General features: G+C 36.7%; 1 protein-coding gene across 3 annotated transcripts; it reads right to left on the reverse strand.

Annotated features, from left to right (window-relative positions):
• Nucleotides 1-128: 128 nt before the first annotated feature.
• LOC106059912 (DNA-directed RNA polymerases I, II, and III subunit RPABC2-like) lies at nucleotides 129-6433 on the reverse strand. 3 transcript variants are annotated; one of them, XM_013217612.2, is made up of 5 exons: nucleotides 6359-6433; nucleotides 2082-2145; nucleotides 1751-1878; nucleotides 702-773; nucleotides 129-395 (listed from the first exon to the last, which is right to left on the reverse strand). In XM_013217612.2, exons 1-5 carry the CDS (start codon nucleotides 6391-6393, stop codon nucleotides 308-310), a joined length of 387 nt encoding a protein of 128 aa, XP_013073066.1. In that variant the 5' UTR covers nucleotides 6394-6433; the 3' UTR covers nucleotides 129-307. The 3 variants fall into 3 exon arrangements, with proteins under 3 accessions (XP_013073066.1, XP_013073064.2, XP_055888618.1); XM_013217610.2 differs by lacking the exon at nucleotides 6359-6433 and adding an exon at nucleotides 6098-6246; XM_056032643.1 differs by lacking the exon at nucleotides 6359-6433 and adding an exon at nucleotides 5607-5695.
• Nucleotides 6434-13714: the final 7281 nt, after the last annotated feature.

The following is a 13714-nucleotide window of genomic DNA, read 5'->3' on the forward strand; positions in this document are numbered from 1 at the left end:
TTCTCTTATGTAAGATAGAATTGGATTGTGTACATTTTACATATTTAATTTATTTTCTTTGACTTGACTGACTGTTATTCTTTATGTGCTGTATGTATATATATATATAAAAAAAAAAACTAAACATGTAGTCTCAGCTTGTTTGTTCTTATCTACATTTAGGAGTTACACATCTGTATGTAATCATAACCTTAAGCTTCTTGGCTTATGTTTAGACAAAAGATGTTTTGATAAAAGTTGTATAGCAAAAATGTGCAGGTTTATTTAAAAATGTGGACAATAGAATGACATGAAACAAAGAACAAAGTTAATCAATAATTAATTCATCAAGAGCCCAATCCTCAAAACTGCCATCAGGTAAATAACGTCTTATGATAAATGGAACTTTTCTGGCTCTGTGAAAAGAAAAAAAAAAGCCCATAACATTGATATTACAAGATTTGACACATTTTTATCTTAATCTAAAAAAAAAAAAAAAAAAAAGATGGCTTAGACCAACAATACAAATAGATTATCTTTATCATCCTGTTTTCAGTGATAACTTGTTGAAAAGTTTAGTTCAGTACTAGATATAAAAAAAATAACAAATCTAAAAAAAAAAAAACTAGGTCCAATTACTGCTTGCAAAAAAAAAAAAGTTATAAAATAAATCATCCTTTTACTTGTTACTACTAACATAAATGTACTAAAACATTGTTTACTTTAATTCTTTCATTGCAATCACTAGTGGATCTGTTTCACCTTCCAACTCCACCATAACAGGTGCACACATCCTAATGAATTAAATAGAACATAAGTATTCATATAATCTGTAATATACTCACATCTGTTTAAATATTACTACTAAATGAAAGAACTACTTAGTTATCTTTGTAAATGACAAATTTTCTAAATAGCTGACAAATCAAAGAAATGAATGTAAAACTTAATTGTACAGAACCATCAAGTACTGGCACAGTAAAGCTTTTTTTGTGTGTCAATGTGGGATCTTTTTTTTTTCCCCCCTCTAAATGCTGAAATATTTTACACTACCTTTAGGTGGTCTGAAATCAGAATCAAGTCTGTTTCACATCAATTTGTCCTATTTGAACCACTCTTTATATGGCAGTGACGCTCTAGTGCTTACTTAACTCTTTCTCTCCGTTATTATTTGTCCATGTTTTGAAGGAATTCTACAATTTACTCATTACTATCTCACTACCTTGTTATGATTGGGCTTCAATAGATTTCTTGTTTGTTATCAAAAAATGTTGAATTTGATATAGAATTAAAGGGAAATGCATGCTCTTTTTATATAATACAAAGTCAAGTTTAAAAAATTAAACATTAATGTAATTTAATGAGGTGAAATCTATGATGATATTGTCGATTAGGAGAGAAAGTGTTAAAGAAAAAGGAAGAGCCAATCTATTCTTATATGATATAGACTGCAGCCATTTTCGGTAAATACAGATAATTTTTTTTATTTTTTTTTTACTGAGTTCTTGCACTTTTTTTTTAAGGTACTGTTGCCATTTTGGGAAATATCCAAAAAACAAAAAGGTAATACAAATGGTAATTGTAGGCTTCAAGTTTTTTTTAGTGAAGGTCCCTAGTCTGGGAATCTATGAAAACTGAAAACTATTTCTTGGTAACCAGTTAAAAGGTAAAATGTCAGTGTACTTTAATCATGCTAATTTGCTAGTTTCAAATTTTATTTTATATATATATATATATATATCTATTCTAAGAGTATGCAACAAATATTTACGCTATCTGAAGTGCTCGTGTCCCAAGTACCCTGGCTCTTTCATATTTGGTCATGTACTTTGTTGTGATCCTTTTTTGTGGCTCCACTTGTCCTACTGCTCCATCTGTTATAATTTCTATTCTGTCTCCCTAAATGAAACAATGGTCATTTGTTAATTCCAGTGTCATAAAGCATGCATTTGAGACTCATTCAAACTGAGTCAAATGACATTACTTTTAGATAACTTATTTATACCATTTAATTAGGACAATGATTCCCTTAAAAGTATGTACTCTATTTGGTCTGTCATAAAATTCCTACTGGTACTGTAGCTAGTGTATAATGTGTGTACCTGGTCATTGTCTATTGGTTCATCTAAAGGCTCATCATCTTCTACATCTGGGCCATCTTCAAAACTGCAATAAGAGAACAAAAATGAACTATTTATATATATACTTTACAAATACATATATACATAAAATACCACTGATTCACTGTTTCATTGATCAAGAAATCTCATCAACTGTTGTATGGATCTACATAAAATTTTGTACAGTTTCCTTTTGTCTCCTAGGCGCTTGCTAAGAAATGGTTTTGACAGATGTGCAACCTGATGACTGCTATTCTTAAAAATAACAAACAAGCTTTCTATCAAACCTTTATATTTTATTTTCGGTATTTCCCCAAAAGGCATCAGTCAATATATAAAGCTTTAAAAAAAATAGCATGAAAATAGGACTTCCTGTATATTATCTCTTTTCACCTTAAGAGAAGTGAACTTTTAAAACTTATCTTAAATCACTTCCGCTTCCCTTTAAACTAATCCTAATACTTGCTAATAGCATAAGAAAATAGATCTAGATCTATTGTCATTTCTCTACATTCAAAAGTGGTATATAGATCTAATAATAAATAATATAATTATTAGCCAATAGCGGAGGAGTATTCTGATACTTTCAACTTTCACTTTTTTCCCCATTTCAGAGAAAAATTCAACTGAAAACGGGTGCAAAAGTTGCCAAAACCACCAAAAGGGTCCGCGCTACGAACTTTACTCTAGAACTATATCTATATTATAAAGTAGAATGTGTGGTGTATGTATGGATGTATGTTACTTATAGACATCAAAACCGCTTGACCAATCTTGATAAAACTAGGCAGGAATGTTCCTTGGGTACCAACTTAGACCGTAGTGTATGTATTGTAGCCCTAAAACAAACTTAAGACCCTCAAAAAAAATAAAGTTGTCCGACTCTATTACAGCTATAGTATTTTATGGATCTAGGCCATGTCTACAATGTTGACATGAGAAAAGATCGAAAGGATTTAGACCTAGATCTAATTTTAAGAAATACACTTTGCGCAGATAGTTTTTTACTTCGACACACGAAAATACAAAAGAAGATCCATTGATTTTATTATATAATTTAACAATGCTATCGCTCTTTTCGTTTTTAATAGATATGAATGTATCGGCTTCGGGTAATCCCATTTTCGCAAATCTAATTTTATTTTCGTAGCGAAAGAGAAAAAACTTGAAAGAATCATTAGTTAAGTTTAACATACATCTAAATCCAATCCACTATATTAGTAAACACAAACTTAGACCCGCAGGCCGCGGGTAATGTCTGGCGAACATCCTTTCATTAGACATTACCAAATGGTTACACATTAACAGTGATTAACACATCTCTCTACTGAGTCTATTCCTAGGCCTAGGTCTAAATTTCTTATTGAACTCTAAGATGATAAAGATAGTTTTATGCTTTAACACATAAACATACTAATTATTGTCCATTCATTTCATATTTTAATTAAATTAGCATTCAAATTTGTTTTTCTAAAGTATTTTTAATACATTCGTTTGCTGTTCGCTAAAGCTGCGTAGCCGTGTTGAGATAGGCCTATATTCATTCATGAAAAAAAGTTCACGCATGCGCAGCACAGAATTTTTAACTTAGATCTATATCTACCTCAAGATCTACTTTATACTTTATACACATGAACATACAAAATTTAGTCTATTCATCTCAAATTTTAATCAAATATATGTAGGCCTACAAGCAAATGTTTTAATTTGAAAAAAATGGATTTAAGCCTATTAGCTATTTTGATTTGATAGCTTCATTCACACTATTTTTACACTGACACATTCGCTTTACTTATTACATTATTATTTCGTTTAATTGTTTACAAAACACTCTCAGTGACTATATCGACAGTAATGCGCAAATAAAGACCCGCGGGTCGCGGGTAACATATGTCTATATTATATAAGATAAAGTATGTCTGACTCTGACTATTTAGTATTTACTATTCACCGTTGACACTGTGACTGTTGTCCAGGACTCAGTAGTCAGTATCATGATCATGACATGTATTCAAATTCAGTATTTCTAATTCTAGCTAAATAGACTCTACTTGACTTAGTTTAGTCACTACTCGACACTAGTCTGACTAGTCACCTAGTCCTAGTGTCTTAGTTACTTAGATCTAGTAAGTTATATATTATATCTAGTATTACTAGACTTAGTCACTTACTAATAAACTTGATAAACTCAATAATTGGTCCAAAGACTGGGGCATGTCCATTAACACAAAAAAGACAACATATACCATATTCTCACTGTCAACAAAACAACAAACAATAAAATTAACATTAGATAAGGAAGCTTTAGAAAAAAATGACAGCCCTACTTATCTTGGAGTCACCTATGACCTGAGACTAACCTGGAAAAACCAAATAGATAAAACACAGAGTAAAGGCATCCAGAGACTATCCCTCTTGAAAAAATTAGCTGGCACAGATTGGGGAGCTAATCACAACATCCTGAAAAAGACCTATACCAGTTATGTAAGACCTGTACTAGAATATGGTGCCACAACATGGGGCTCAGCAGCCCAAACCAACCTAAGAAAAATAGACAAGGTTCAAAATATTGGTCTAAGGATAATGACAGGAGCAATCAAAACAACACCCATAAGAGCTATGGAGGAAACTGCTGCCCTGATCTCTCTGGATGAAAGAAGAGAAATAAAAATCCTTTCCCAATTCACTAAATTGGAAACCTTGGAGAGGCACCCACTCAGAACAAAAATCCACAAAACTGGCACAAAAAAACGTCTCAAAAGGACCAATTTCATACAGGAATCTCTAAACCTAAAAAAGAAACACCAACTTGAAAAAATTACTCTGGAATCCTCGATACACTATAATGAATCTCCACCCTGGGACGAAAGCCCTCTTCCTTCTGTAAGGGACCATATTGAAAACATAAAAAGAAAATCTGATTACAGACCAACAGAGCTCAAGGAAATAGTGAACTGTTTTCTACATACCAATTACCCTAGCAATCAGTGGATCAGAGTTTACACGGATGGCTCATCCCATAAAGCCACCACAAAAGGAGGAGCTGGAATACTTATCGAATGGCCAGATGGAGGAAAACTAGAAAAATCCATTGCAACTGGAGAGCTCTCTGACAGTCACAGAGCAGAAAGGGAAGCACTAGCACTAGCTGCTACCATGCTAGCAAATCATCCAAGTTCCCCTCACAGTCAGATTGTCTTTCTAACAGACGCAAAAACAACCCTCCAAAGCCTGCAAAACTCTGATTCCCCTTATATTAAAAACCTCAGAACAGCACTCACAAAGCTCAACCACAACAGCAAAAAAACTGTTATTCAATGGATACCAGCTCACATACAACTAGCAGGAAATGAGAAGGCTGACACACTCGCCAAGAGTGGGAGAACAAACTCACAAGTAAACTCTGCATCTGCACTCTATCCAGAAGAAATGAAGAAATTAATTGTAGATAAAATAAATGAGAAATGGACGAGCTCCCATCCAAATCACAAGAAAGATGATGCTTACTATAAGCTATCCCGACAAGACCAACGTCTAATCTTTCGACTCAGGACCGGACACAATAGAATGCGACAACACATGTTCCGGAAGCTCAAAATTGGCACCAGTGAAATCTGCCCATGTGGAGTATCACCAGAAAATGCCGACCACGTCCTCCAAAACTGCTCTCTCTACCAAGAGGCCCGTATAAGACATTGGCCCCAAATCACCCCAATAGAAAGAAAACTATACTATATGGAGAGCTCCCTGATTTGGAAACCACTGCGCAGTTCATCTCATGTATTGGTCTAGTCATATGAACACTCCAACATAACAATGAGAACGATGAAGAAGAAGAAAGTCACTTACTAGTATTAGTATTATCTAGTATTAGTAGTAACTAGTATAGTAAATCTAGACATTCTAGGTCTACCAAAATTACAGTACAAGTACTAAAGTCGATTTTAGATCTAGATCTAGATCAGATTTTTAAAAAGTTGTACAAATTAAAAACATACTCATCGCCTTCCACTTCTTCTGGATCCATGGCAAACCCTATAAAAATATAAAATAAATGTGCAAGTCGATTTTTATTGACGAAAAATACATTACAGTAATCTCCCCTATTTTATTGAATCCGTTTTTTTTTTTAATTATTTAGATCTAATTTTTATTTTATCCTAGGCGGACTGTTAGTCAATAGTCCAGCCCAATGAATTAGACAGCCGAATCGTGTAAAAAAAAAATAATGGTAACTCGATTTGTAAGAGTGCACTTACCTGCCACTTGCATGCGAATTCGTCAACGCAAACATAAACCGCCTGGCAGTGACACAGTGGTGTGAAATGTGCTCCTCACTGTCGTCATGTGATAATGGTTAGGAGTTCGAATCCACTTTTCTGCGAGGCCCTGCCGTCCTACAGGAGGTCTGTATTAGAGTAAGCTAGGCAGTGGCGTAGCATCCATGGCGCGAAGGGGTTCAATGAACCCGGGCCCTCGACCATTTACGGGCCCACACCCGATGACCACTAAATTAAGGAGTATCGTTGAAGTGACACAAATAACAACGACAATTCTTGATAAAAACAAAAACACAATCCTTAAATTTACCTCGACCCACAGATTCAAAACGAGATAATAGGCCTGTTGTGCAATGCAATGTTAGTAAATATATTTTAGGAGAATCAATCTGCGCCATTTTTCTCAATCATGATTGACAGAACACTAAAAGTATTACAAGTTGATTAAATTAGCATTATTTCTGAAATCGTTTTGTGAACTCCTATGTCGAGACCAGACGAGATACACAAAAGAATTGCAACCAGAGAGTCTTTTGTAAGTTTTTTTTTTATATTTGCAAGAACCAGGAGTCTGCAGGGTTGACTAAACAAATGCTCTTAAGTAATTACTTACGATGCCAAGGCAATGATTGTTTCAACAAAAGCTTGCGCATAATGTTCACTGTGCTAAACAGTACTGAAACATGGATTTAAATTATTCTATCAGCTGAGCTCATGAACTTGCATAGGAATGCCTTTTAGTAAATGTACAGATACAAACTACTGGATTTCTTTGTCATACAAAATATTTGTCATACTGGGGGGGGGAGAGGAGGGGCTTATCAACATATTCTTGAACCCGGTCTTAGTTCTGTAGGATCGTCTGAAATATTTAAAACAAAACAATAAACTACAGAAACTGGTCAACTGTTTCGTTTTGATTTGTATTTATTTTGATCGATATTGAAATAAAACACAAATTATGGTATTATTATGATCGTTTTTCTTTTAACCTGTATAAAAAAAAATTTAAAAAGCTAGTCCTGATACTGGATTTAAAAAAAGACTTCATAAAAAAGAACTTTTAAAATGTTTTGAGGGGCATCAAACTAAGGATACATTTTCTCAATGAAATCAACGCATTGTAGGGTACATATATGAACAAAGACAAACTTCTGAATTTGAAATGTTTACTAGAAATTAATTTACTTTGATACTTTTGTTAGTCTCCTTTTTTTCTTAAATTAAACGTAAGCTGTTAACCAGGTTGAATCAAGTTTACTAGATTTGTTTAAATACCTGAAGGCATAACGCACTTTTACACTTTCTTCTGGGGCACATTTTGTTACTTCATTGTTCAGTACTGGCACTTAATGGGCATTGCGAACAAGTTGAAGAAGATTGACAAAGACAAAATCTAGGTCATTTCTAGGGGGTTTGTGAAATTACTATCCAAGTTCAATCCACTCCTGATAGAACATGTACATCGAACTAAGCTTAGTTCCAGACCAAATACTTACATGTTGTTAAATTGATTTTTTAAAATATTTTTTTTTTTTTTTGCAAATTAGCAATACTTTAACAATAAATACACATTAGGTAAAAAAAAAAAAAAGAAAGTCATTTCGCTTTTTGTAGAAGGGGGCATCACGAGGAGCTGCCGCACTGGGTATCTTATACACTAGCTACACCACTGCCCCTTCCTTTAAAATAAACTTTCCCAATGTTTTATTTTTAGCGGCCCCCGAAAGGGGAAAAGACGCTATTAGTTTTGTGCGAAATGTCTGTCCGTCTGTCCGTCCGTCCCGTTTAGATCTCGTAAACTAGAAGAGATATTGAAAATCCGACTTCACAATATTTTAGACCATTCAAAGTTCTGATGCAACGGCTACTTTTTTTTTTCCTGAAAGCGAAAATTCTAATTTTTAAAATGAATTATGCAAGCAGTTTTTTTTATAAGAAAAAGCGAATTAGTATGCATTATATGTTAGACCTAATTTAAGACGAATAGTAATCTTATAAACATCATTTTTGTGAACATTTTTTTCTATATAGCGGATTTTTTTTTTTTTTTTTTTTTTTTTTTTTTTTGAGGATTCGAATATGAGTTTGAGCCTTTTCAAAACAATTAACTTATTTAGTTCGAACCGAGGGTCCCGGGTTCGAATCCTGGTGAAGACTGGGATTTTCAACTTCTGAGTCTACCCAGCTCTAATGGGTACCTGACATTAGTTGGGGAAAAGCAAAGGCGGTTGGTCGTTGTGCTGGCTACATGACACCCTCGTTAACCGTAGGCCACAAAAACAGATGAACTTTACATCATCTGCCCTATAGACCACAAACTAGTTAGGCCAGGTTCACATCTAACTTTAGATTCATTTTCACGTATCCTTTGATCTGCTGGACGGTTGGGGCACTACACAAGATCTGTTAACCTTCTTTCTCCATTTCTATCTCTCATTTGTCTTTGATATAATTTCATTCGGATGTTCTTTCTGAAAATATTGAAGCCTACCTGGGTGGACCACTGGTCGTGCGGTTTGCGCGCTGGACTGTCGTTTGGATTTATCGACGACCGCCTGCTCCCATCCCCCGTCGTCCTGTGGGAGGTTTGGACTAGGAAGTAAACTATCTTCAACTCTGAAGGATTATCCGAATTATGTAAAACATTTTACTTCGGGGGCCGATTTTGAGTTTGTGTTTCCACACAAACTGTCTTTTGTAACCTTGTTTTTTTTTTTATTTTTGATGAGCCATGATACAAAGAGCTAATTTGCCACATTGTGCGCCGATTAATTTTTTAATTTCATTATTTTGAACGTTGTAGCCTATTACTATTTGTTGTCGATTCATATTTCTACACTTTAAGTTTTAAATTTTTTGCTCCGTAATGGTTAGTCCATGGTTAGACCTATGGAAAAACTAAAAGTATCTAGGCATTGCCCATCCATTTTCAGATAAAAATAGACGCATTGTTTATAGTTTTTCAACACATACGGTATTTAAATTTTACATTCAAATCGACCGAGATATGGTCAGTCACAATTACGGAACAGGATTTTTTAAGAAGTCACAATTGCGGAACACGGTAAAAATGTTGGAACAAAGCCAATATAAAGCCTATATTTATTAGTCTTTATATAAAACGAACACATTATCCTTTACATTAATTTTATTTTATTAAAGCTTAAGACAACATATCTCTTCTTTAATTTAATTGACGTCACACTACCCTGATTTTCCTTACTAGGTTTTATTTTTCATTCTATTTTTTTGTTATATTAATATTATATATAAGATATTATTTGATATTAGGCCTATGAGTTTTCCTCTTTTTGCTGGACGTCTGGTAATCATCTATATAATATGTAATATTATTCTCTAAATGTTTTTAAATTTATATTACTCATAAACTCATATTTAAACTCCAATAATCTAAATCACTATGTAATGCGCAGGTCAAACGAATAACATCTATAGCAGCGGTTCTCAACATTTTATGCTCGGCGACCCCTTTTTACAATCCCCCACTCTGCCGCGACCCCCCCCCCCCCGCACACACACACACACACTAAATGCATGACGCGTAGGACGTAATCATCTTCTTTTTTGAAATAACGTCTGTATTATATAAAATATGATAATGTCCTTTGAAATTACAGTTTGTACATATTGGCGTTTTTTTTCAGGTCTTGAGAATCGTGGTGTTCTGGTTTCTTTTGTATAACAGATGAAATTTTCTTCTGCAGACTGTTGAATAGGTTTGTTTGGATATGCTGCCCTGTATTGTCGTACTATTCGAGTCAAAGTTTGAATGTCTTTTGGTTGTCTTTCAATGATAAACGATTGAATATCTTCTGAGTGTGCATGTGTAATGGCATCTATGATGACATGCTCTCTCAGATTTTCGTCTGAATTTTCTATTTTTGACAAGGAGATCCACCTATCAAACCACGTGGTCATGTTTGATATAAATATTAATGGATCATCTTCTTGTCGAGGCCTTTCTGTATAGAATTTTTTTCTGTATGTGTCTTGTGTAGCGCCATACTGTCTCAGGAGTGCTTCTTTGACATTGCTATAGTTGTCTAGTTCGTGCGCTGGAAGTTGAATACAAATGTCTATGGCTTTACCCGTAAGAAGGCTCATTAAAGTTCTGGAGTATTGTTCTTCAGGTAGACCTGATGCTTGTTATTTTTATTTAGAAGATACACAATAGTTCAATGTTTCACCTTATAAATCGTTGTTATAAGATGATTCTTGTGGTCACTTGTAGGTTATAGTAAATAGTAGTTGCGTCTTGATTAGGCAATATGAAAAGCAATTACTTGTCGCTAGTAAGTAAATACACAAGGCGATCTAAGTTGATAGATCAAGCCTGTAAAATGACATAAAGTTGTACAGTGATCAATAAACTGGGTAACTGTCACTTTTTGGTATGTGGAAAAAAAAAGACACATTGGCTTTGAAGGGTCAAGGAAATGCCGGTACTTAAAAAAAAATTTTATTCATAGACGGATTATTAATTTTCTATGATTACCGGTACTTTCACATATCCCTTAGTCTGTTGGGGCACCACACAAGATTTGTCGACCGTTTTTCTACCTCTTTTTTTTTCTGGTACCGTACTGTGCCCAAAGCCCTGAAGACTTTATATGGTCAAAGAGTATTAATTTGGGGTTTTTTGTTTGTTTTACAGTAGTTAGAAGGTCATCGTGGAATATAATCGCTGTAATCCTTCTATGATTTGAAAGTATTCAACTCTAACGGAATCACAGTGTAAGGTTTGTGCGTGAATTGAGAGCTACAACTTGAATAATAAACATTGCAACTCTCAAAACTGAACACAGCATAGAATCTTCTCCATCTCTTGTAGTCTGATAGGAACACCCCTTCACATTCAGAGCCCACACACCTACTTCTCCGCCACTTGTGGTCTGATAGGAACACCCCTTCACATTCAGAGCCCACACACCTACTTCTCCGCCACTTGTCTGATAGAAACACCCCTTCACATTCAGAGCCCACACACCTACTTCTCCGCCACTTGTGGTCTGATAGGAACACCCCTTCACATTCAGAGCCCACACACCTACTTCTCCTTCACGTGTAGTCTGATAGGAACACCCCTTCACATTCAGAGCCCACACACCTACTTCTCCGCCACTTGTGGTCTGATAGGAACACCCCTTCACATTCAGAGCCCACACACCTACTTCTCCTTCACGTGTAGTCTGATAGGAACACCCCTTCACATTCAGAGCCCACACACCTACTTCTCATTCACTTGTAGTCTGATAGGAACACCCTTTTCACATTCAGAGCCCACACACCTACTTCTCCTTCACGTGTAGTCTGATAGGAACACCCCTTCACATTTAGAGCCCACACACCTACTTCTCCGCCACTTGTCTAATAGGAACACCCCTTCACATTCAGAGCCCACACACCTACTTCTCCTTCACGTGTAGTCTGATAGGAACACCCTTTTCACATTCAGAGCCCACACACCTACTTCTCATTCACTTGTAGTCTGATAGGAACACCCTTTTCACATTCAGAGCCCACACACCTACTTCTCCTTCACTTGTAGTCTGATAGGAACACCCTTTTCACATTCAGAGCCCACACACCTACTTCTCCTTCACTTGTAGTCTGATAGGAACACCCTTTTCACATTCAGAGCCCACACACCTACTTCTCATTCACTTGTAGTCTGATAGGAACACCCTTTTCACATTCAGAGCCCACACACCTACTTCTCCTTCACTTGTAGTCTGATAGGAACACCCTTTTCACATTCAGAGCCCACACACCTACTTCTCATTCACTTGTAGTCTGATAGGAACACCCCTGTAACATTCAGAGCCCACACACCTACTTCTCATTCACTTGTAGTCTGATAGGAACACCCTTTTCACATTCAGAGCCCACACACCTACTTCTCCTTCACTTGTAGTCTGATAGGAACACCCCTTCACATTCAGAGCCCACACACCTACTTCTCCTTCACTTGTAGTCTGATAGGAACACCCCTTTCACATTCAGAGCCCACACACCTACTTCTCATTCACTTGTAGTCTGATAGGAACACCCTTTTCACATTCAGAGCCCACACACCTACTTCTCATTCACTTGTAGTCTGATAGGAACACCCTTTTCACATTCAGAGCCCACACACCTACTTCTCATTCACTTGTAGTCTGATAGGAACACCCTTTTCACATTCAGAGCCCACACACCTACTTCTCCTTCACTTGTGGTCTGATAGGAACACCCCTTTCACATTCAGAGCCCACACACCTACTTCTCCGCCACTTGTGGTCTGATAGGAACACCCTTTTCACATTCAGAGCCCACACACCTACTTCTCCTTCACTTGTAGTCTGATAGGAACACCCCTTCACATTCAGAGCCCACACACCTACTTCTCCGCCACTTGTGGTCTGATAGGAACACCCTTTTCACATTTAGAGCCCACACACCTACTTCTCCGCCACTTGTAGTCTGATAGGAACACCCTTTTCACATTCAGAGCCCACACACCTACTTCTCCTTCACTTGTGGTCTGATAGGAACACCCCTTTCACATTCAGAGCCCACACACCTACTTCTCATTCACTTGTAGTCTGATAGGAACACCCCTGTAACATTCAGAGCCCACACACCTACTTCTCCGCCACTTGTCTGATAGAAACACCCCTTCACATTCAGAGCCCACACACCTACTTCTCCTTCACTTGTGGTCTGATAGAAACACCCCTGTAACATTCAGAGCCCACACACCTACTTCTCATTCACTTGTAGTCTGATAGGAACACCCCTTTCACATTCAGAGCCCACACACCTACTTCTCCTTCACTTGTGGTCTGATAGGAACACCCCTTTCACATTCAGAGCCCACACACCTACTTCTCCGCCACTTGTGGTCTGATAGGAACACCCCTTCACATTCAGAGCCCACACACCTACTTCTCCTTCACTTGTAGTCTGATAGGAACACCCCTTCACATTCAGAGCCCACACACCTACTTCTCATTCACTTGTAGTCTGATAGGAACACCCCTGTAACATTCAGAGCCCACACACCTACTTCTCCTTCACTTGTAGTCTGATAGGAACACCCCTGTAACATTCAGAGCCCACATACCTACTTCTCATTCACTTGTAGTCTGATAGGAACACCCCTTCACATTCAGAGCCCACACACCTACTTCTCCTTCACTTGTGGTCTGATAGGAACACCCCTTCACATTCAGAGCCCACACACCTACTTCTCCTTCACTTGTGGTCTGATAGGAACACCCCTTCACATTCAGAGCCCACACACCTACTTCTCATTCACTTGTAGTCTGA

This window comes from Biomphalaria glabrata, chromosome 6 (genome assembly GCF_947242115.1).
Source record: "Biomphalaria glabrata chromosome 6, xgBioGlab47.1, whole genome shotgun sequence".
In the NCBI taxonomy this organism is placed as follows: Eukaryota; Metazoa; Mollusca; class Gastropoda; family Planorbidae; genus Biomphalaria; species Biomphalaria glabrata.